Source organism: Labeo rohita, chromosome 19, assembly GCF_022985175.1.
Source record: "Labeo rohita strain BAU-BD-2019 chromosome 19, IGBB_LRoh.1.0, whole genome shotgun sequence".
In the NCBI taxonomy this organism is placed as follows: Eukaryota; Metazoa; Chordata; class Actinopteri; order Cypriniformes; family Cyprinidae; genus Labeo; species Labeo rohita.
In genome coordinates, this window is record NC_066887.1 from 14,332,668 (window position 1) to 14,355,986 (window position 23,319).

General features: G+C 36.0%; 1 protein-coding gene across 1 annotated transcript in view; it reads right to left on the minus strand.

Moving 5' to 3' along the window:
* Positions 1-23,319, minus strand: part of csmd2 (CUB and Sushi multiple domains 2) — a 385,015-nt gene that overhangs the window by 50,034 nt on the left and 311,662 nt on the right. The window contains exons 43-46 of the mRNA XM_051136347.1: positions 16,224-16,401; positions 15,103-15,248; positions 13,129-13,209; positions 10,361-10,474 (exon numbers count right to left, since the gene is read on the minus strand). Of these exons, the coding sequence (XP_050992304.1) occupies positions 10,361-10,474; positions 13,129-13,209; positions 15,103-15,248; positions 16,224-16,401 (519 nt within the window). The remainder of the gene's footprint in view (positions 1-10,360; positions 10,475-13,128; positions 13,210-15,102; positions 15,249-16,223; positions 16,402-23,319) is intronic.

A 23,319-nucleotide genomic window follows, 5' to 3' on the forward strand; every position in this document is an offset into this window, starting at 1 on the left:
ATTGCAAGTTTAGTCAGAATAGCAAGAAATAATTGTTTATATATTGTAATTCTGAGGGGGAAAAATACTGATATGTTTTTGTAATTGTGAGTTTATATCTCGTCTACGTTTCATCTCATTCTGACTTAACCCACAATTTTGATAGGTAGATAGGTAGATAGATAGATAGATAGATAGATAGATAGATAGATGATAGACAGATAGACAGATAGATAAAAAGCAGACTAAAACATTGCCAAATAGCTGTTATGCAGCACAGATATATTGTTCTAAAGCAAAATCTCTGCCAGCTGATGCATTTCTAGTATCACATTGCCCAGCCCTAATTTCATTCTGCCCCAACAAAATAGAGGAGAGCATGACCCTCTAGACAGAATCTCACACAAAATCCTCATCATCCCAGGCCTTTCACTATGGCGGGCAAACGGAAATTAACTCGCTCAGGTCGCCCTTATCCCCTAATCCACTTTGAAATGGACTGTCAAAGGCTGAATGTAAACAACAGTTTTGGTGGCAGATTCTGACAGAAGAGGAGAAGGCATGTCAAAACTGCTCGTCTAACAATGGCAGCTGAAGATTATCTACTGTACACGATGGGCTGGCATCTAAAAAGGGATTTCCAACTTAAAATGTCACCCTTCATGACAATGAATTGCAAATGTGGTCCCCATAAGAGTATACATTCAGAAAATGCCAACATACAGCATTCATTTTTTATGATGTCAAAAAAGCGGATAACTGTCACATGCAAATTCAATGTAGGATTGTGTTCTGTTAATACAGTTTTCACATAATTGATCATTTAAGCTCCGCCCCCTTGATAACTGTTGCTAGCTCAGGCTAAATGTCCAATAAGATTAGGGTCTCTTCAAGCATTGCAATTAATATGATACAATTAGGGAAAACCGATTATCGACACCGATATTAAGTTATGGTTATTGGTATCGGTCATTTTCAAAACTGACTTGCTAATAAAATAATTTAATAGCATTTAATGAAAGTTTCTTAATTTTGACATATAGACATATATATTGGTTCAAAATATTGATTATCTGTCTACATGATCTATAATAATCGGTATCAGCCCTGAAAAACATGTATCGGTCGACCCCAAGATTCAACACATAAATTAATTAATGTTGTGTTGGTAGCATTAAGCTAAAATGTTGCCAGTCTTCTGTGTGTTTATTTTACACAATTTTTTCTAAAACGTGAACTTGAGATTTCTGTAAATATTTGAAAGATGTGAAAATAATACCATGTGTATTCTCCCTGGGTACCTTGTGTGACTATTAGTGCACATTTTACAATATTTTTGGATAATTTATGTAAAATAATGTTTTAAACAATTCAAACATACAGATTCTCCACAGACTCAGATATTAAAAAAGATCAAAAGCTTAAATCAGAACAGTCACTAAGGTAGGATTAGCCTCATAAGGGTCAGTTGAGGACTATTTTGTCCAATTACATGTCTAGTTGCTTGTGGACTTTATCATTAATAGGGATATATTAAATCACAGAAAATAACTTGAATGAGTAATGTTTTGAAACATCTGAAGCTGAAAACATAAACATACACTCATTTATTACATAAGCACTGGCTGTCTAATAATGAGGAAGAGCTGGATTTGAAAAAGAGTAAGAGATGTGGAGGTACTTTTTCCATTTGTTAGAATTTAGAAGATGAAAGGCACAGAAGATAAAGCAATTTTAAAAACGTATGTGTCACTGTGTGCATGTATAACATATTCATGTTAAGTTTTCACATGCATTCAGTGACATATGAAAATCATATCATGAATAATACATAAACACATTAATATTTAACAAATTCAGATAATTTTGAATAAGAATAAAATAATAAAAATAATAAATAAAAATTTATTATAAAAAAATTTATGAATAAAAATACTGCAACTAATATATATCAATACAGAATATTTATTAACTTATTTATTTGTGCTGAAAATTGACTAATGTTTAATGTACTTAAATGTATTGATAACTTAGTGACTTTAAACACCAAATACTATTTTAAATACTAAATATTAAACTATGCAATTTTAAAATAATTTAAATAATTTATTTGTAATATTATTTATATTTATATTTTTATTTTAATAATATAATTATCATTTTAAAAGGTAACGTTATTCATAACAGATAGGTTAATAATACTATCGTTTAAAAGTTTGAAGTCTGTACAATTGTTTTAATGCTTTTGAAAGTCACTTATGTATGGAAGCCCGTTTACAAAACTAAAAAAAAATGAAAAAAAAAAAAAGGTAAATGTTACTTTTTCATCTCACAATTCTGACTTTTTTTTTCTTACAATTCCAAGTTTATATTTCACAATTCTGACTTTTTCTTCAACATTGCCTAACATAAACTTGCAATTGCAAGTCAGAATAGTGGAATATAAACTCACAATTCTGACTGTTTTTCTTGCAAATGCAAGTTTGTAGCTCACAATTGTGACTTTTCTCACCATTGCGAGTTCATGTCTTGCAATTCAGATTTTTTTTCTCAAAACTGCATGCTATAAACTTGATATAAAGTTAGAATAGCGGGATATAAACTCATAATTCTGACTTTTTCCTCATAAATGCAAATTTGTATCTCGCAAATTTGACTTTCTCGCAATTGCGAGTTCATACCTCGCAATTCTGACTTATTTTTCTAACAATTGCATGATATAAACTTGCAATTGAGAGTTATAAAGTCAGAATCGTGGGATATAAGCTTGCAATTCTGACTTTTTTTACCCTTGCAAATGCAAATTTGTATCTAGCAATTCTGAATTTTTTTCTTGCAATTGCAATCGCAATTCTGACTGACTTTTTTCTTGCAGTTCTGACTTTTTTTCAGAATTGTGAGATATAAACTTGCAATTACGAGACATAAAGTCCAATTCTGAGAGAGAGAGAAAAAAAGACTGATATGTTCTCAGAATTGTGAGATTATATCTCCTGTAATATAGCTCCTGCAATTGTGAGCTTACAACTTGCAATTCTGACTTTTCTCACAGAATTGCATGATATAAACTTGCAATTGCAAGTTGTATGTTAGTTATAAATGCAAATTTGTATCTCGCAAATTTGACTTTCTCGCAATTCTGACTTTTTTTCTAACAATTGCATGACATAAACTTGCAATTGAGAGTTATAAAGTCAGAATAGTGGGACTTTTTTTACCCTCGCAAATGCAAATTTGTATCTTGCAATTCTGATTTTTTTTCTCGCAGTTGCGAGTTTATTTGTCATTTGTATTTTAATTGTCATTTTCAAAACTGACTTGCTGATAAAATAATTTAAAAACATTTAACAAAAGCTTTTGTCAGAGCCCATATAGACATATATATTGGTTCAAAATATCGATTATCTGTCTACATGATCTATAATAATCTGTATCAGCCCTTAAATACACGTATCGGTCGACCCCTACATTCAGCACACAAATTAATTAATGTTATGTTGGTAGCATTAAGCTAAAATGTTGCCAGTCTTCTGTGTGTTTATTTTACACAATTTTTTCCAAAACATGAACTTGAGATTTCTGTAAATATTTGAAAGATGTTAAAATAATACCATGTGTACCCTCTCTGGGTACCTTAGTGACTATTAGTGCACAACATTTTACAATATTTTTGGATAATTTATGTAAAATAGTGTTTAAAACAATTCAAACATACAGATTCTCCACATACTCAGATATTAAAAAAGATCAAAAGCTTAAATCAGAACAGTCACTAAGGTAGGATTAGCCTCATAAGGGTCAGTTGAGGACTATTTTGTCCAATTACATGTCTAGTTGCTTGTGGACTTTATCATTAATAGGGATATATTAAATCACAGAAAATAACTTGAATGAGTAATGTTCTGAAACATCTGAAGCTGAAAACATAAACATACACTCATTTATTATATAAGCACTGGCTGTCTAATAATAAGGAAGAGCTGGATTTGAAAAAGAGTAAGAGATGTGGAGGTACTTTTTCCATTTGTTAGAATTCAGAAGATGAAAGGCACAGAAGATAAAGCAATTTTAAAAACGTATGTGTCACTGTGTGCATCTATAACATTTTCACATGCATTCAGTGACACATATAATACAAATCTATGAAAAACATATCATGCATAATACATAAACACATTAACATTTAACAAATTCAGAGAATTTTGAATAAGAGGAAAATACTGCAAATAATTCTAAATTATTGAACAATATCAGTGTTATAAATAAAACAAATGAAAGAAAACAGCACTTAAATGCCAACAGGAAGGGGAAAAAAGATTTTTTTTTTTAATGTCACCATGGTGACAGAAGGGTGGAATAACAAAATCAACATGCATGTGTGCATGACATGCTGTGCATCACTGATAAAAAGCATGTTTTATTTAAGTATAAACACTGAAAGTCGAGAGAGTGTGTGTGTATGCTTATAGAAAAGAAGTTGCGTCTGAGATTCTCCTACCCTTCATTTGCATAATGGCATGTGATGCACTCTCAGCATTCACAGATCTTTTTTCTCTCTCCGAGAATGAGAGATACAAAAAACAAGAAAGAGAGGGGAACACAGAGAGAAAAAATGCAGACATAAAGCAATGCAGCATAAGCGTTTTTAAATGGGACTGCCTTTATGATTAGCTTTGACTAGACAGCTTCAAAACATTTTCCTGGACCACCGTAATATTTATTTTAGGTATATAACATTTTTTTTTTTAAAAAGCATCTTGGACTCATCAAGCACTTGTCAAAATGTTGAGCACAGGGTTTCTTATGAAGAGACTTGCACAAGGCCATTATGTTCATGTGTATGCCTGATTATGTCTGTAGAAGACAGAAAGTTCTGGATGGGATTTCTTGTATTAGAGGAAGGTTGAAAGTAAGGAGAGATATTTGATGGAAAGCAAGACATAGTATGATGTATTCAACAAGAGGATGTGACAGATCAGATGTCAGGTACAGAAAGAGAGAAAGAGAGAGAGAGAGAGAGAGAGAGAGAGATGGGGAGAAGCTGTGATTTAATAGCTGGGTGCACCTGCAGCCTGGATATCCTCTGCATCTCAATGAGCTTTGCGTTCCCTCTACCCATCACTGTCCTTCCTCTCTACTCTTTCAATCTCTCAGTTTTTCCCTCCATATGCTTGCTCACACTTTCACTTGTTCTTCAGGATAACAGAAAACAAAACTGTTCTCAAGTCAAATATCAAAATTATCATCAGTTATTACATTAGGCCGATAATTGCCATAAAATAAATGATGCACAAACCATTTGCATTCTTACTGTACATGAACATGTATTAGTCTGATTTTTTAAAAATGTTTTTTGAAGATGAAAGTATATGTTGGCTTTTGAACAAATTGTCTAGATCCTACCAGATGAAAGAATTTATCAAACTATAACATCAACAACAGGAAAGACTAAGAAAGGTTAAAAATATTTTGTCCTTGCTTTTGCCTTTTTATGGTACAGTGTAGCCATATGGCAACATATAATTTCCTTTCACTTTCTTGAACAAAATGCATTGTTGGAATTAAAAGGGCAGATTTTGAAGAACATGCACGACATTTGATGTCCTTTTCTGGTGCTTTATTAAAACGTATTTTTACAGTTCTCACGCAACAGGAATTTTCACCGCATCTTTGATTAGATAATTAGATGCTGTTGTTTACAAGTCAACTTTGTCTTATATGAATGTTAACATACGGTAATTCAGTACCACCAATTATGATGTCGGTTATATGTCTCCTGAAAAAAACAAACTATATTCAATAAATAAGGGAAGAGTTACCCATCACCACTGAAGATGAAAACAATATTGAGATGTAATCCATAAAAGTTTGGGCAATCTTACTACTAGTGTTAAATGATATACCGGTACTAAAAAGGTGAAGTCCACTTCCAAAACAACAATTTACAAATAATTTACTCACCCCCTTGTCATCCAAGATGTTCATGTCTTTCTGTCTTCAGTCGTAAAGAAATTATGGTTTTTGAGGAAAGCATTTCAAGATTTTTCTTCATACATGGACTTCAATTATGCCCCTGATTTTGAACTTCCAAAAATAGTTTAAATGCAGCTTCAAAGGGCTCTAAATGATCCCAGCTGAGGAAGAAGGGTCTCATCCAGTGAAACGATCGTTCATTTTTTTTGAAAAATAAAAATATGTATACTTTTTAAGCACAAAAGCTTGCGTAGCACAGGCTCTCGGATGCCCGTCCACGGGTCATTCTTGAACGATTCGTTCATTTTGAACTAATCTTTAATGTGACTCACAAAGAACGAGTCGTCTCGGGGGAGTGATTCGTTCAGTCGCACATGCGCAACATCCTATTAGGTTCTGTACTGGAATTAGTTCACCTGTTTCGAGTCTTTGGGTTTTTTGAGTCGTTCGTTCATCTTATGGGGCTGTCACATGACGCTAATTTTGCTAAAATTAACGAAATGACTTGAAAAAAAGATTTGTTCATTTTGCTGAACGAGACTCAAAGGTCCGAGTCGGTAAAATGATCCAAACTTCCCATCACTACTACGAATCATGTCTAAGTTCAGCGTCTGTGTACTCCAGGAAAAAAAAAGATAGAGTATGGCGAAAAACTCTCCTACAACTTCAGAATCGTCTGACACATTGTGCCTTTTTGTTTGTAAACAGCGTTTGACTTACTTGCACTTTCTTAGTGTTTGCGCGTTTACTTTGTAAACACTGGTTCTGTAGATCCACCTACATTTCACATGACCTTTCGACATGATTCAATAGCATGTCGTGAACGTGCATGCCAGAACCTGTTCTACATGAGCTTTTGTGCTTAAAAAGTATTCAAATTTTTATTTTTCGAAAAAAATGGCAGATCGTTTCGCTAGATAAGACCCTTCTTCCTCGGCTGAGATCATTTAGAGTCCTTTGAAGCTGCATTTAAACTACATTCTGGAAGTTTAAATTGGGGGCACTATATTTGGATATTCAAATATGAATCCTGCATTTTCTTCGTGTCTCTGTATAAATGAATGGCAATCTCTAGAACTGATCTGAGTCTCACTTTATGAGCATTTTACTGTTACTTCTGAAAAAAAAAGTGTCATATCTTATACAAACAATAATGTAAAGGTCTTCACGGCAACCCATCAAAATAAAAGTTTGGTTTAACAGAAATACTACTTAATGTAATGATAGTGATACTACTACAAATATAAATATTATTAAAACAATATTTAAGGAATGTTTACCAGAATAATTATTTACCACAATTTATTTACCAGAAAATTGTAAATACAGTGTTTCTGAAAAATGAATTAACTAATATAATATATTAATGCTTTTTAAAATCGAATTAATCTTTCTAAAATAATTAGACATGCTTTTTGATTATTATAATTTCATGAAACTATTAAAATGGAATCTAGAAAATTAGAGAAAAAGAGATGCACAGAATTTGATAAAAATACAAATAAACTTGAGAAAAATAATAAAACGTATTTTATGGTGCCTTAAATATGTAACTAAATTATGTTAAATTGTGTAAGTATCATGATTTCATTTAATTAGACATGCTTTCTGTCTAATATTTTTCAATGTAACTAAATAAGAGTCTAAAAAAAAATTAACAGGAAAAAACTAAATCCAGAAATATTACAGAAAAAAACGGAATTTGGAAAAAAAACAAATATGTAATTTGGGAAGAAATAAAATGGTTTTCATAGGGCCCTATTCATTTCATTTGTCTTTTTTGTTTTATTGTATTTGTCCTTTAGTTTGTTGCTTGCATCTATGTTCTTACTATTAACAACAAACATTTTCTTGTTGTTCTGTTTTTGTTGTAGTATCTGTTTAGTAGTAGTATCGAGATATTTTAGTCAGGTTTCGTATCAAAGTCAAAATTTTGGTATCGTGACAACACTATTTACTACAACTTGTTAATTTTCAAAACGTTTGCTGATAAAACAATTTTAAAGCATTTAAATAAAGATTTTGTCAGAGCCCTTGTTATGCTTAATTCTGACATTAATTTTCATTTTTCCGTCTGCACCGATAGCCTTGTGGGCAGTGTGCTGTCATATGGCGCAGTTGCACTTCGGGAGTCCCGAGTTCGAATTCCGCCTCATGGACCTTTCCTGTCCCTGTCCCTCCTCTCTCTCCCACTTATTTCCTGTCATATCTCCACTGTCCTTTTAAGAAAAATGCAAAAACACCAAAACCAGGCATATATCGGTTCAAAATATCAGTTATCAGTCTACTTGATCCGTAATAATCAGTATTGGCATCGGCCCTGAAAAACACAAATCAGTCGACCCCTATTACTTGTTGCTATTTCCCAAAGTAATCTGCTACTAGGCTTATTTTATAAAAAAAAAAAAAAGAAAACATTGTAAATATAACCCATTCAACAATGTGTACCATGCATTTTAAGCTTATTTGTTTTGGTAGCCAAAATTTACTTAATTACATAGTTGGTCACATTTAATTATTCAATTTTTTCATTGTCTTCCCTGTTGATCCTATCAGAACTGATATGTTTCTCTCAACAAATGACTGATGTAAATTATAAGATCGCTTTCTTCCTCCTCCTCCTTTATCCTCCTGTCTTTCATTCCACTAGTCCCTCAGTCTTTCCTGTCTCTTTCCCTCTCTGGTGTTTGACGAGGCAGGCATACTTAATGTGACTGACAGCCAGAGGCAGCACCCTGACCAAATGGAGCGGGTGTCAGCTGGCTATGTTGGCCCTCAGTATAAGGCGCTTTTCATATAGCCGAAGCAATTAACTGTCGACACCTAATTAACGTTAGGATGAATTACAAAGCTTCAGAGAGGGCACTCCAGCATGAAGGTTGTGGAGGTACATATTTGCGCCTGCTATACTATGCAAAATATATATTAAAAAATCAAATTATGTGTCGTCCTTCTTCACACTGTCCCAAACCTCAGCCTCTCTAACATATGCTTATGCTGGAAATGATAAAGCTTGTCTATTTTTGTTTCTTTTTCCTATAGGCCTTAATCAGTTTCCACCAAAACAGCTGTACTGCGGTCACAAATTGCTTTCTGTAAACAAACAGCCCAAATGCTATTTACATTATGGATGAGGCCAAACACAGGATGTGATAGAATATGTATGTTTTGATATATAATGAGGACCAAACTGTAAAACTGGGATTTCATAATATTATTTAAACTAGGAAATATGAGAAGTTCAGATGCAAAAGCCTTTAAGTACGTCCGACATCTTTCTTTAAAAATTAGCACTTCTTTCTGGCTACTACGTATAGGTATTTATGTAAGTAGTGGTACTTCTGAATAGGTTGAGGTTGCGATCTGACGCATTTGAAGTGAAAGCACTTGATGAACATATACTATGTGTGGAGAGCATTCACTCAGTATCGTTATCTCAAGATGGCTTTTAGAAGCTTTTGCATTGAAACTCTTCATATGTAACCTCTAATGGCAAAAATTGTATTAAATTAGACAAATCTTCACTAGTGGTCTCAGGCTTTTTAACGTTACAATATACATAACGGGACATTCAAAAGAGGCCTTTCAGTCAGACCTACTGTATGCAGTGAAGTCTAGTACAGAGAGCTCAGAGAGATAATTCTTCTACGCTGAGAGTAGGGAGACAAACATAATGAGGAGGAACTGAGGGAGTTTATGGGAAATGCCATATCAAATCACATAAAAGCAGCTGGAGGAAAGGTAGATGAGCGTTTAGCATACTCATGGGGTTTGCTTGACAGGCTCTGAGGTATTTCATCCCACCACTAAGCCAATAGCAATAATGAAGCTTCATATAGCACAGAACCAACCATCATGATCAATAGACCCATCATGCATTGCAACACAGCGGGGGTGGATTTGACAGTATATAATCCGAAAGACTAGCCTTTTGTAAAACGCAGAGGGGGAAGTCAGTAAGAATGCATTAAAATGCATATGGTTAGTGGATAAGACGCATGTATTCATATTAAAGTACTAGTGTATGGTGCAAATGTTTAGTGAATTCCCCCTGGTGAGTATGGTTTGTTGAAAGGGAACTATAGTTTAACCAAAAATTAAATAAAAAAGACTTTTATTGGAAAAGCTCTCAGTGTTTTTTGTTTTTTTACATACAATGGAGCCTAAATGGACATTGCTGGACTTTATTGACTTCTATTATATGGACGAAAAGTTGACAGGTTTGGAGGTTTGTTAGGTGGTGGTTTAGTTGGTGGACCAAAATCATGTGAAAACCCAACCAAACTGGTCTTTACCATCAACCTGGTTGACCAAGAGTCTTAGTGGTTACACTAAAGAAAAAGAGCATACTGGGAACCAAAACCTTGCACATGCTGGTGTCAAGAGTCCAAAAAATATAATAGCTTACTATCACATGAAGGTGGAGGTCCTTCAAACTCAAGATGAGTCCCGAGGCGACAGGTTTGAATGCTGTTCCCATTCAGATGATATCCTGGCAGACATCTGTAACGCACAATATCACCTGTGGAAAGAGGAAGTGAACAGATGAAATATTCATCACTGCTTTATCAATTGTCTTTCGGATGCATGTCATTTTCTGAAATATTACGGAGAACATGGGATTTCTGAGGAGCTCGGAACAACAGGAGCAGCATCTGGCTCTTCCTGCTGTTGCCTCACTCACGACTTGATGAAGGCCATGTCCCCTCACTGTCTCGCTTAATGGCTGACAGTGACGATAAAAGAAAAAAGGGAGAAGGAAAGAGGCGAAGGGAGACTCTGCGTGCCGGCGCTGCATTGCAGTGTAATTAAGGAAGCGCCACACAGCGTGGTTTACATTCATAACACCCATCGGCTGCTACCTGAGGGCCGCTCGCATCTCAGAAGCAAATCTCCCTGTTGCTACACAAACACTCAGGCACTCTGTGACTCAGCTAACAGGAACAAAAACACCTAGTGGTTTTATAATATAGCATTTAACACCGCTGAAATAATGGAACACAAGCTAAAGCAGAAAAAAGAGACTTTGTGTGCTTTGAAATGCATATACAGGAATGTGTTTGTGGCTGTGAGAATGTGTTCATGGCCATCCGAACACAGCAGCCTTTGTTAAATCATTGAATTAAGTGAATTAATTGGATGTGGTGGATAATCAGTGATCAAAACAGTGATTCAGTGCAGGTTAGTGCCAAAGACCATGACTGCTTTAACCCCGACGGAGGTTTTACAAACATGCTCCGTTCCAGAGAGATCAAACAACCCTGCACCGACCCGTAACTACCCATTTAGAACAATTAATATCAGTGAATGCATTTTTTTCCTCATGGCAGGAAAGCAGTGCATTGATTTAACAATGGATTTCAGAGGCGACACAGGCTGGTGAGTCATCATTAGAGGACCAGTGAGGTCATGATTGCATTATTATTTGGAAGTGTTTTCTGTGGGCACTAAATTAAAGGTGAAACCAACAGCTTCAATGAACTATCCAATAAACTATGCGCTTTCCTTCTACGTCAGAATACTGGCTCCTACGTCAGCAGCACCACACAAACAGAAGAAATTGTTGAATAAAGTAGTTATTTTTGTTTTCTTTGCACACAAAAAGTGATAAAAGCTCGTAGTTTGATAAAATTACAGTTTTCAAATTACAAAATGACAGACTATTTTAACAATGATTTTACTAGGGCTGCCCTTGACTAAAGATTTTTCTGATTGACTAGTAGTCCTTCATTTTAAGCATTAGTGGACTATTAGTTGCACGTTTATTAATAAACCATATAAATCATAATAATGAGCATTTAACTGCCCACATAGCCTAATAAGAGCTCAAGTGCACAAAAAAAGCTTGCCACAGTGCACCGGCAGATATAATAATTATGAATGTGTGCATTAATGTGTTAATAATAATAATAATTTATCGATAAACTAGTGGTTTCTTTTCGGCTTAAGAGATGAAGTTGGCGACACTGACTTGTCATCTTCGCCAGTAGTTATGTGTCTCATACAGATTACATAATCTGAGAATATTTGTTTTCTGTTTGAATTGGTTTAATTAAATGTACAAATTTCACTCTCTATAGATATATTTTTCACGTTTGTAAGGCAAGTATACACAGAGTTTCAAAGTTTCGCTCTCAAGTTCACAGAGAGCGAGATTCCAGAAAGTGCATCCTTTTTGCTTTCATTATTTTACAAAAGCACAACGTTTCGTTGTTATTGTGAGTGCACACAAATAAATGTAGAGTCTTTATTACTTTTGTGTATGACTAAAAATGAAGGAGTATTTTAAGGGCAAGTGACCTCACTGGCGCCTGCAGCTGTCATGCAGTAAGCGAGCTACTGTTCAGCTTCCACACTCCACACAAACACTTCAATAGCATACATTTTTCTAGGTTAACATTAGATTGAGCAGCCATGTAAAGTTGCTACTACATACATCTTTCAGATGAAAATACCAACGTTTAGTCGACTATTAGGGGGCAGCCCTACTTCTTACTACCTTTTTGAGCCTTGATCATTTCAATTGCGTTGCTGTTTTTGCAGGGTCAGAAAATGTTCAGATTTCATCAAAAATATCTTAATTTGTGTTCCGAAAATTAGGTCTTAAGGTCTTACGGGTTTGGAACGACATGAGGGTGAGTAATTAATGACAAAATTTTCATTTTTGGGTGAACTAACCCTAAAGAAATAATTTTCTCAAACTATATGAATGTGTCACAAAAAAAGTTGATATGCAATATAAAATGCGTACTTACTATATAATATAGCTTCTGTCTGGTTCCCCCAATTTTGTGTTTGCACAAAATGTAAACTCTACCTATATTCTACCACCATGCACAAAACAACATCAGCCTCTGTTTTGAATTCTGGCAATGAGTCAGCATATCAGCACGGCCCTATGGGACTGGTAGCCCTGGCATCTGAGCGGTTTTCTCTCCTCAAAGTGAGTTCTCGAGGGGTGTTAGTGGTGGGGGGGAGGTGTGTGTGTGTGGCTGGCTCTGCTATTCTGGGAACATTATTAATGAGAGGCGCTCAAGCCTGAAAATGAACTGGCAGCCTGCGTCTCTGCTCAAAATGTTCCACTTATACTGGGCCAGGCCGTGTCCACCAACACGAACGCACACAAGCAGGCATACAAATCAGATTGTAAATGATGTAAAATCAATTCAAACTCACCTATCTTAAATTCTTTACTGGCCATCAGAATTTCGGCGTTAGGAATGATGGGAGGCGGCAAGCAAAATTGAAGTCGATAGGCTAGAAGAAAGAAAGGCAAAGAGAAAGGAGTCAGACATGTCATTTTGCAATGTTGTATCTATTGTTAAAAAGATAGTTCACCCACAAATTAAAATTTTGTAATTAATTACTCACTCTCATGTCATTCTAAACATGAATAGGCCTTTGTTCTTCTTCGAAACACAAAATAAGATATTTTTAAAAAATCAGACAGCTTTTTGACCCTGCATAGACAGTAATGCAATTAAAACGTTCAAGGCCCAGAGAAGTAGTAAGGAAATTTAAAAAATAGTCCATGTGACATCAGTGATTCAAACTTACTTTTATGAAGCTACCTTTCTGGGCCTTGAACATGGTAGCTGCGTTGCTGTCTATGTAGGGTTCCATCAAATATATCTTAATTTGTATTCCAAAGATAAACAAACGTTTTTCGGGTTTGGAGTAATGAGACATTTATGGGTGAACTATTCCTTTAAGGTAAATAACAGTTTTGCAACAGGTTCAGTGGTTTCAGGGTTTGACTGAATAGCTAATGGCTTCAGACTTGAATCCAACTCAACAAAACTTAGGTACTGGTCCGGACTCAAATGAGCTGGTCTCAACTGCAACTCTGCAATGCTTGTTCAATCACAAACTTCAACAGAGTCCTCTCTCAATCAAGCAACTGGTACAGTTGAGGTCAAAAGATTACATCTCCCTTTCAGAATAATTAAAAACATTAATTATTTTACCAAATTAAGAGGGATAATACAAAATGCATGTTATTATTTATTTAGTACTGACCTGAATAAGATATTTCACATAAGAGATGTTTACATATAGTCCACAAGAGAAAGTTATAGTTGAATTTATAAAATTGAACCAGTTCAAACGTTTACATCCTCTTGATTCTTAATACTGTGTTCTTACCCGAATGATCCACAGTTGTGTTTTTTTAGTTTAATGATAGTTGTTCATAAATTCCTTGTTTGTCCTGCCTGCTGTTCCTCAGAAAAATCATTTAGTTCCCACAAATTATTTGGTTTTCCAGCATTTTTGTGTTTTTGAACCCTTTTTAACAATGACTGTATGATTTTGAGATCCAGCTTTTCACACTGAGGACAACTGAGGGACTCAAATGCAACTATTACAGAAGGTTCAAACGCTCACTGATGATCCAGAAGGAAAAACCATGCATTCAGAACCGGGGGGTTAAAACTTTTGAACAGATTGAAGATGTGTACATTTTTCTTATTTCGCCTAAATATCATATTTTTTTCATTTAGTACTGCCCTTCAGAAACTACAGAGGATAGATACATGTTTCCCAGAAGACAAAATAAGTTAAATGTACCTTGATCTTCAAATTCAAATAGTTTTCACCCCCCTTGATGCATGTTTTTTTTCCCTTCTGGAGCATCAATAAGCATTTGAACATTCTGTAATAGTTGCATATGAGTCCCTCAGTTGTCCTCGGTGTGAAAAGCTGGATTTCAAAATCATACAGTCATTGTTGGAAAGGGTTTAAAAACACAAAAATGCTGGAAAACCAAAGAATTTGTTCACAGCAGGCAGTTTAACCGTTCCGGACAAACAAGGGACTTATAAACTATCACTAAACAAAAAAAAAAAAAAAAAAACACAGCTGTGGATCATTCAGGTAACAACACAGTACTAAGAAACAAGGGGATGTAAACTTTTGAACTGGTTCATTTTTATAAATTCAGCAATTATTTTCTCTTGTGGACTATATGTAAACATCTTTTATGTGAAATTTCTTATTCAGATCAGTACTAAATAAACAATAACATGCATTTTGTATGATCCCTCTTATTTTGGTCAAATAATTCACATTTCTAATGATTCTGAAAGGGGGATGTAAACTTTTGACCTCAACTGTATTTGGAGTTTTGGGAATGCTAATTGGACTAGTTACCTTGGTAGTTGATCTTGAACAGTCCACCTTTCTCAGAATTGCTTCGGAAACGTATTAGAACTTGATTAGATGTGCTGCTTGGTGGGTTGTTGGGCTCTCCCTCGGTAAAGACTCCAAGTTTGCGAGCTGTTTCCTGCGGCCCGTCCCTATTTAGGATGCAACATTAAAATTCAACATATAAAACCCTCTAACACTGCATACTCAAGGCTAGGAGATCACCACAAGCCTTGTTGCCTAAAAATGCACAGTAAGTCGGATCCCACCCGTATTGATCACCCGGCTGATTTCAGAGGCGTTTCTCTGCATATTGATTACTTTACTGATTTCAAAGACGATTCTAGCCATACTGATTACCTCTCTGATTTCAAAGACTCTTCTCATGCTCTCTTAGGGAGTGCGCTATGTTCTCTCATGCTCAATTCAGACTTAGCCTCTGCGTCAAGACATTGTAAAACTGAAGCCACCATCCACAAGGACATCACCTTGGGGGCTTACCTCCATCTTTACAGTCCTCTAATGGGAAAGGAACAACTTGGCGCCAACCTAATCCCAGTTTTAACCATGACCATTCAACTTCAAAGCCATCTGTTTGTGGCCGCCTGAGCTTGTGCTACAGATTACGTCCTGTTCTGTGCATTCAGAAAAGCATCTGGTTGGCTAAAGGGAGTGCTGGTTCACTGAAGTGAGGCCAAGCTGTCTTGATGGAGCTTTTCTCTGCTGTTCTGGTTACACTGTACCTCTAGTTTGACTTCAAATGAATGAATCCTGCATGTAAGAGAGTACATGAGAATAGGGAACCCTAGGTACAGAAAGATCAGTGCTTATTTGGTTAATCTAAACAGAAAGTTGTAGTCTCAAGAGAGGCAATGAGTTTTGAGAAGACGTGCTTAGACTGCAACTTTTGGCTTAATATGTTTTAGGGTGAACCTGTGACAGGGTCCTGTGACAAGTCCTACCTGTACATACAGGCCCTAAGAGACTCAGTAAAGAGGCTCATTAATTAATCACCAGACTGAGCGTGCTACAAATATGTTCTCTCCCAGAAAAGAGAGTGACAGAGAGAGAAAGGGAAGCTGACAAGGTGTAGAAGGAGAATCGCAATAGGAAGTTTGACAACTCACCAGACTGTGATGAAATCTTGGGGGCCGTGGACTTGCAGGAGGGTGAAATTAAGATGGATGCCCAGGCCGCGTGCCACTGTAATCAGCCAGCTGCAGTCTGCAGAAGTGGGGTAATCCTCTGGGTAACCGGGGGAGAAGATAGTGCCATTGTCTGATGTAATATTACCTCCGCAGGGCACTAGAAAGGAAACATATAAACGTAGGAATGAAAGAAACTGTTTTTGGAGCAACCAAAGATTAACGAAACACCTTCATAAAAAGCAACCTCGCAGAGAAATTTGTTACAGCAAGCAGGGGGATGGTGGAGAATGCAGGAACCAGGACAGGGGCAAGGCGACATGGGAGAAAAATCCCCGCTGGGTTCTTTCCCAGTAGTTCACTTTCCTTGTCAGACTCTATCCTAGAAATCCCTCTTGGAGCAGTGCTTTGCATTTATATAGACGTGTCCATGTTTCCAATGATTTAAATGAGCCCCAGACATATGAAATCAAATCCCCTTCCTGTCCCTGCTGATCCCATGCTGCTGCCACCCCAAGTTGGAGGGGAAATAATCAATGCGATTTAGCTGGTGAAATAAAGATAGGCCCGCGGCTGGTACACACACGTAAGAACTGCCATAATACACTCTTGCACTGACTGTACGCTCAGCGCTTTCTAGCACCGTCAAGGTCTCACCGTCCCCCGACTCGGTCCCGCCCTCTCAATCCTTCTTGCACTCTTTCCTCCTTCTTCATTTCCTCTCATCTCCGATGGAATGCTGAGAGGGGTGCCTATGTTAATCCCTAGTGCCGTGTGCTCTCTCTCGCCACCTTACTTGCTAAATGAAGTATCGATCACAGCATTGATTAAAAAAAAAACATGCCATGCTATCAAGCAGAAATGCATGGTGACGCTATCGATTGGGCAAAAAAAGTTTAGTGGTGAGGTGGAGATGGGAGGATGTGGGGCTGTGGCGAACTAAAAACGAAGAGAGCCATAGATGGAGGACAGCCCAAGTAGGCTGATATGGACAGGTGGGGCAGAGGAAAAGAAAATCGATCAGCTTTCTAATGCCTGGGAGAGGAAATCTATGTACATGACAGTCTGGGCATGAACTATTGGTGGCAGCATGTGTAGGTGATAGCTAGGGCAGTAGGAATGTGAAGTACTTATAATTTTAAATTTTAATAACAATGTGTACTACACTTCTGTTAGTAACTGTACTATAATTCTATTAGTAAGAATTAGTACTTAAGTACTTAACAACAACAACAACAAAAAAGCATTATTTTGTGGAAAACGCAGTGATCACAATTAGAGCTAGATTACCAACTTGGAGGTATCTGTGAGTGTTCTCTAATTTTGCTTAGAGTTTTTTAAAAATCTCATTTAAATTCTTCATACTGTGCTTAAGAATACAACTGTTAGGAAATATGCTTAAAAACAGTCCTTCTACTCCTGATAACTTCAAGTATGGCTAAGCAGTGACCTTAAAATTTGGGAAATTGTAGGTTGTTCTCTAATTTTGATCTTCATTGTACAGTCAGCCTTGGCTGAATTTAACCTTTAAACCTATTATAGTATGGGTTTTAGGGCTGTAACAATTCCTCGATTCTATGAGTATTCAATTTAAAAAAAAAATCCTTATTTACATTTTGCCTGTGTCGAGTAATTGGCGAGGAAGTGGCGCATTCCACATATTTAACGTATTTAAAAACCATAATAAAGCATTCTAGTTTGATCCCCTATAGCAGGGGTGCCCAAACTTGGTCCTGGAGGGCCGGTGTCCTTCAAAGTTTAGCTTCAACTTGCCTCAAAAAACCTGCCGGGAAGTTTCTAGCAAGCCTAGCTAGCCATGAGGATATAGGGTAGAGACCAACAGGGAACGTCATATAGTAGTGGTACCCTTAATGTTCCCAGAACATTCTGAATGTGCTGTGAAGTTCTACCAAATAATGTCCCCCAACCCTTTAAAGAACTCGACATCATGACTGTCTTGGAATGTCAAGTTTCTAAATAAAATATGGTCTTTTAAATGTCCCGGGAACACCCTGAATATTCTGTAAAGGTCCTCCATATAATGTCCCCCAAACCTTTAAAGAACTCCACATCATGACCGTCTCGGAAAGTCAACTTTCCAAATAAAATATGGTCCCCTAAATGTCCAGAGAATGTCCTGAATGTTTTGTGAAGGTCCTCAAAATAATGTCCCCCGATCCTTTAAAGAACTCCACATCATGACCACCTTGGAACGTCCTGGGAACGTTACTAGGCGACATCCTTGACACCAGCATGGATATTTTTAGAACGTTCTGGGAACCTCAAAATATGGTCCCCTAAACATCCCGAGAATGTCCTGAATGTTCTGTGAAGATCCTCCCAATAAGATCCCCCAAACCTTTAAAGAACTCATTATGTCTCAGAACGCAGGGACATTCTGGTAACACAATTTCTGGCAGGGTAACGCTATTAAGAATTCACAAACACTACACTGTAAAATCCAATAGTGTACCTTACTTGCATATAATCAGTTATCTTTACTTAGTTGCTCTACTTACTAGGTTTTATCAAGTTACAGCTAATTTCAAGGCGAAAAAAACAGTTTACTTGCTGCTTTGAGTAAGGCTTACTTAAAATATTCAAGTAGTCACAACAAAACCAATGACATGAATACACCAGTGAGAGGCAGCAGTGCGCTAATGTGTTGCTAATGTGCAACAAAACCACAGAAGAAGAAATTAGGACAGTTAGAGCGTGCGCAACAAGCAATGTTTTGAATTTGTGCTCACGTCGGTTGGCTCCAGCTAATTGGGGAAGAATTTGCTGAAACTGGGGAAAGAAGCAGAGACTGCTTGCATTTTTACCTCTGGACAAAGACACTAAGGTAGGTTATCAAAAAAATAATTGTGTGTAAATGTGTCTTTTTCTCTGCTGCTAATTTTAACTGACTTAGCCCTATTTTGTGCATGGGCTGCATGTAAAGTAGACAAAAGACAAGTGATTCTGTTTACACTAGATGCTTTTTTACTGTCACAAATGTAAAACTTTGTAGTTAGTTTTCTGTTTTGCCCAGAGTTGATGCCGCAAACCCATGTTGATTTTAAGTTAATTTTTCAATTTACAATTTTATCATCGTATATGTTTTAATACATCACAATTATTGCCATTGCATGATTAAACCTTTGTGGTTTAAATTAAATGAGCTCTTTGTCTCACAGTAATTGTTATTTCTACAGTAATACAGAGGAAATGCTGCTTTTGAATTGATTTTATGACTGTGGCCTCAAATAGATATGTATAGAAATGTGGACACTTTCTTTCTTTCTTTCTTTCTTTCTTAATGTAACCCTTCTAAAACATGCAACTATCAAGGAATGAATGTGTCTGTAATCTAGAAGCCACAACACTAGTGTAACTTACTTTTATGTGTCATATTTAGGACAAGTGTTTGTGGCAACTGCCTTCTCTGAACAGCGGTCTCATCAGCACAGGCCTCAGTACACTGGAGGTGAGATATTTCAAGCTAATACACAGCAGTACAGCAGTTTTTTTTTTTACTCAGTAATCACTGTGCTACACTATTTACAATTTCATTTAAAAAAAGTCTTGCATATGCAGTATACCTTTAACCACTTTTTTTTTTTTTTTTTTTGCAGATTTAAGAGGACACTTCACACCCTACAACCCCTAAAATGTATGTTGCTACGTTAATTGTTTTCAAAATTTTTAAAATAAACAGTTAATGACCTCTTTATTGACACTTTGACAAAAACATTTGTACTGTAACACTTGAATGTCTTAAACTTTTTTTTTTTCTTCTAGAACCCAGATTTGACAGCACTGCACACCCATCTCGGGCCTTCCTGTTTCATTTTGCAATTACCCCAGATACTTCTGCTACTAACCCGCTTTGTAAGTTCTAAAAAAAAAAAAAAAAAATACACCTTAAACAAACACTTAATTGTGGGAAAATGTAATGTGTATTTGCTCTTATATTACTGAGATACTTCTATAAGATTATTGTTGATTATATACCTCGTTCACCCAAAAAAGAAAACTATGCCATTTAATCTCCCTCATGTCATTCCAAAATGAACAAATGTCATGGGTGAGTAAATAACAAATTTAAATTTTTAGTGAACCAGGCAGGACAGATAACACTGACAAATAACCATCACATTGCCCTACTTAATATTTTATTTGTTTGTTTTTTATGCAGGTGTCTGATGTTGATGCAGTCTGGACACTAATATGTGTTGGATTGCTGATTTCTCCAAATCTTCTCTGCCTTGACCCTGTGTCTTCTGCCATCATTGTTCAGGGTACACTGCAAAGAACAGTCTGTAGAATCTACATCAACTGTTTGCTTCTGGAATGTCATTTGGTACATTTGGATTACTGCTACATTTGGATTGACCTAATACCATGAAAAACACTTGGAGTTTCATTCAAAGTGTGGTGCTTTACTTGGGACAAAACAAAACCCTGAAACTAAAGTGACTTTTTGAACTTTAATTATATAAACCATTGGCAACGTGTGCAGCCTACCCAGTGCCATACTTAAACTCATCCTCCTACTGCTACTTCCACTTCTTACACTAAGCATACCCTAAATCAGATTGTTGTTGGTTTGTATCAGATTGTTGTTGGTTTGTGTAATACATTACCTTTAACTTTGAATTGTCACTGTCTTAAATTTATGTGTCATATGAATGGAACATTGTTTTCATTAATTTGTAATGGATTTTTGAAGCACTTAAGTTACAAGACTAGTTAAATTACTAGTTACTATTACTACTTAAATTAATAGTTAGTAATTTAAGTGCTTAGTTGCATTTACTTGAACAGAAATCTAATTTATTGCTAAAACCATGCAAACGGATAGCTTTAAATAAACCAAGTAAGCATTACTCTAGCACCAGAGTAACGCTTACTTGATTTATTTAAGGCAATCGGTTTGCATGGTTTTAGCAAGTAAATTAGATTTCTGTTCAAGTAAATACAACTAAGTGATTCTGAGTTACCAGAACTTGCATGTAAGTTTACAACACTAAATAAACCTTTGTAAGTACAAAATACTGTTCTTATTTCACTTTACTTGGTTTTTTCAAGGCAATCGGTTTGCATGCTTTTTTTAAGTAAGGTTTACTAATTAGAATTTACAGTGTACGATTTAATTAAACACATTAAATGCTGCTACACAAACTGTTATCAATTACATGTATGGAGCATCTCAAACTCCATCTGTGCATGTTGTTGCGAGTTTGGGTTTATTATAATGTTCTTCAGGGAACGCAATGTGCGCTATTTCATCAGATTTGTAAGGTAAAACATTTATAAACCTACGCAAACAGGGGAATGCATCAATATTGTTTTCAACATGCTAACTGTTCATCATGATTTCAAAACAAAAGTTTAAACCATCACTCAAAGTTTGCACGTTTTGATGTCCACATATTCAAAAAATTACAGTGACTGTAGCTGTTCTATTATAAAGAAATGGCCAAATATTGAAGATTAAGTGAACATTTGAATTAAATGTTGTTGACAATATTAAACTCGATTAAATCACACAGTAAAGTGTAAAAACAATCGTCAGGCCGTTGGCACCCTCTGCAGGGATTTGTTATAATGCGTAATGTGCATGAGTTCTATTGTTTTTAATACATTACGTATTTTGACAGTTTTATTCAATAAAACCATATGATTACTTGCTTTTGAACTAATTATTATTGCCTCGTGGTTATTATATATGTGTTTTAAAATTATTTTAAAGGCAAATCACTTAGGTCTAGTTTTATTTCTACCAAACCCCCCCCCCCCCCCCCCCCAAATCCGATTACTCGATTAATCATCAGGATAACCGACAGATTACCAAAATAATCATTAATGACAGCCCTAATGGGTTTATTACATGGATACAATGATAAATTTCTAAATAATCAGGATGCTTGTAAATGTCCATTGTCTGTTGATTGTATCAGTGTTAAAAGCTATTATACAAGGATACATTTATTTTGAATCTAGCTGTGACTTTGCAACCCATCAAAAATGTAATTTACCTGTTAACCGTCCACTAAAGCTGAAGAATATGGTTTTGAGGTATTTAAATATTATAGGAAGAGACATTCAAGCAGCAGAGATGTTCTAAAAGAAAAAAAAATACTGAACAAAAGAGTCACATCTTTCATCTTTCGTCTTGACAGTGTGCATATTACACAGCATGGGAGTGTGGCGCGTCATCTATTCTTTCCTTTTTCACTCTGTCACACCAGAGCTCTCGATTACTACAAATTCAATTCCGCACGGTGCAAGACTGTTTTAACAAGACCCAGGTTGATACTAAGATTCTCTTTGTGTGGATTATTATAACACGAAGCGGATGAATAATGTGTGTTTCTATTTGCGGGTTTCACCTGTGCCGCGACGCTGGGCAAAGCACCGGCGCCTGAACGAGGCGACAAGGCTGCAAATGCTATGTCAGCCCCTTGAGTACCTCCCTGGAGCGACTTTATTCCCACACGAGCATTCAGCATCCCCTGTGCATGTATTACCTCGTGACCCTCTGCATAATTAGCTCACTGAATCAACAGAAAAATGGGCATGAGAATGTGGGTCAAGGATGAACTCGATTCGTTTCCCATCATCCCCTTGGAGGAGATGTTAGAAAGAAGCCATCGAGTCTGTAGGGATGGTTTACTGTAAATAATTTACATTTATGAGCAGTTGCTCTCTTTGACCCCACATTTAAAAACTGGAGTGACAAAGCTAATAATTAAACATACAACATACAGTATTTGTATAGTATATTAATTGTTTATATAGAGACTAATTTATAGTACTTTTTGTTATTGGTGAAGCTTGACAGCCACTGGTCACCATTCACTTGCACTGTATGAAAAAGAGCAGTGTGAACATGCTGTGAAATCTCTCCTTTTCTGTTTTACAGAAAAAAGAAAGTCATACAGGTTTGGAATGATGTAAGGGTGCTTTAGTGACATCAGAATTTTCATTTTGCTGTAAACAACACCTTTAATAAATAAAATTAATTATACTTTAATGACTATTTATACCTAAACAATATCAATCCTTTAAATGACAATGTATGGTATATTAA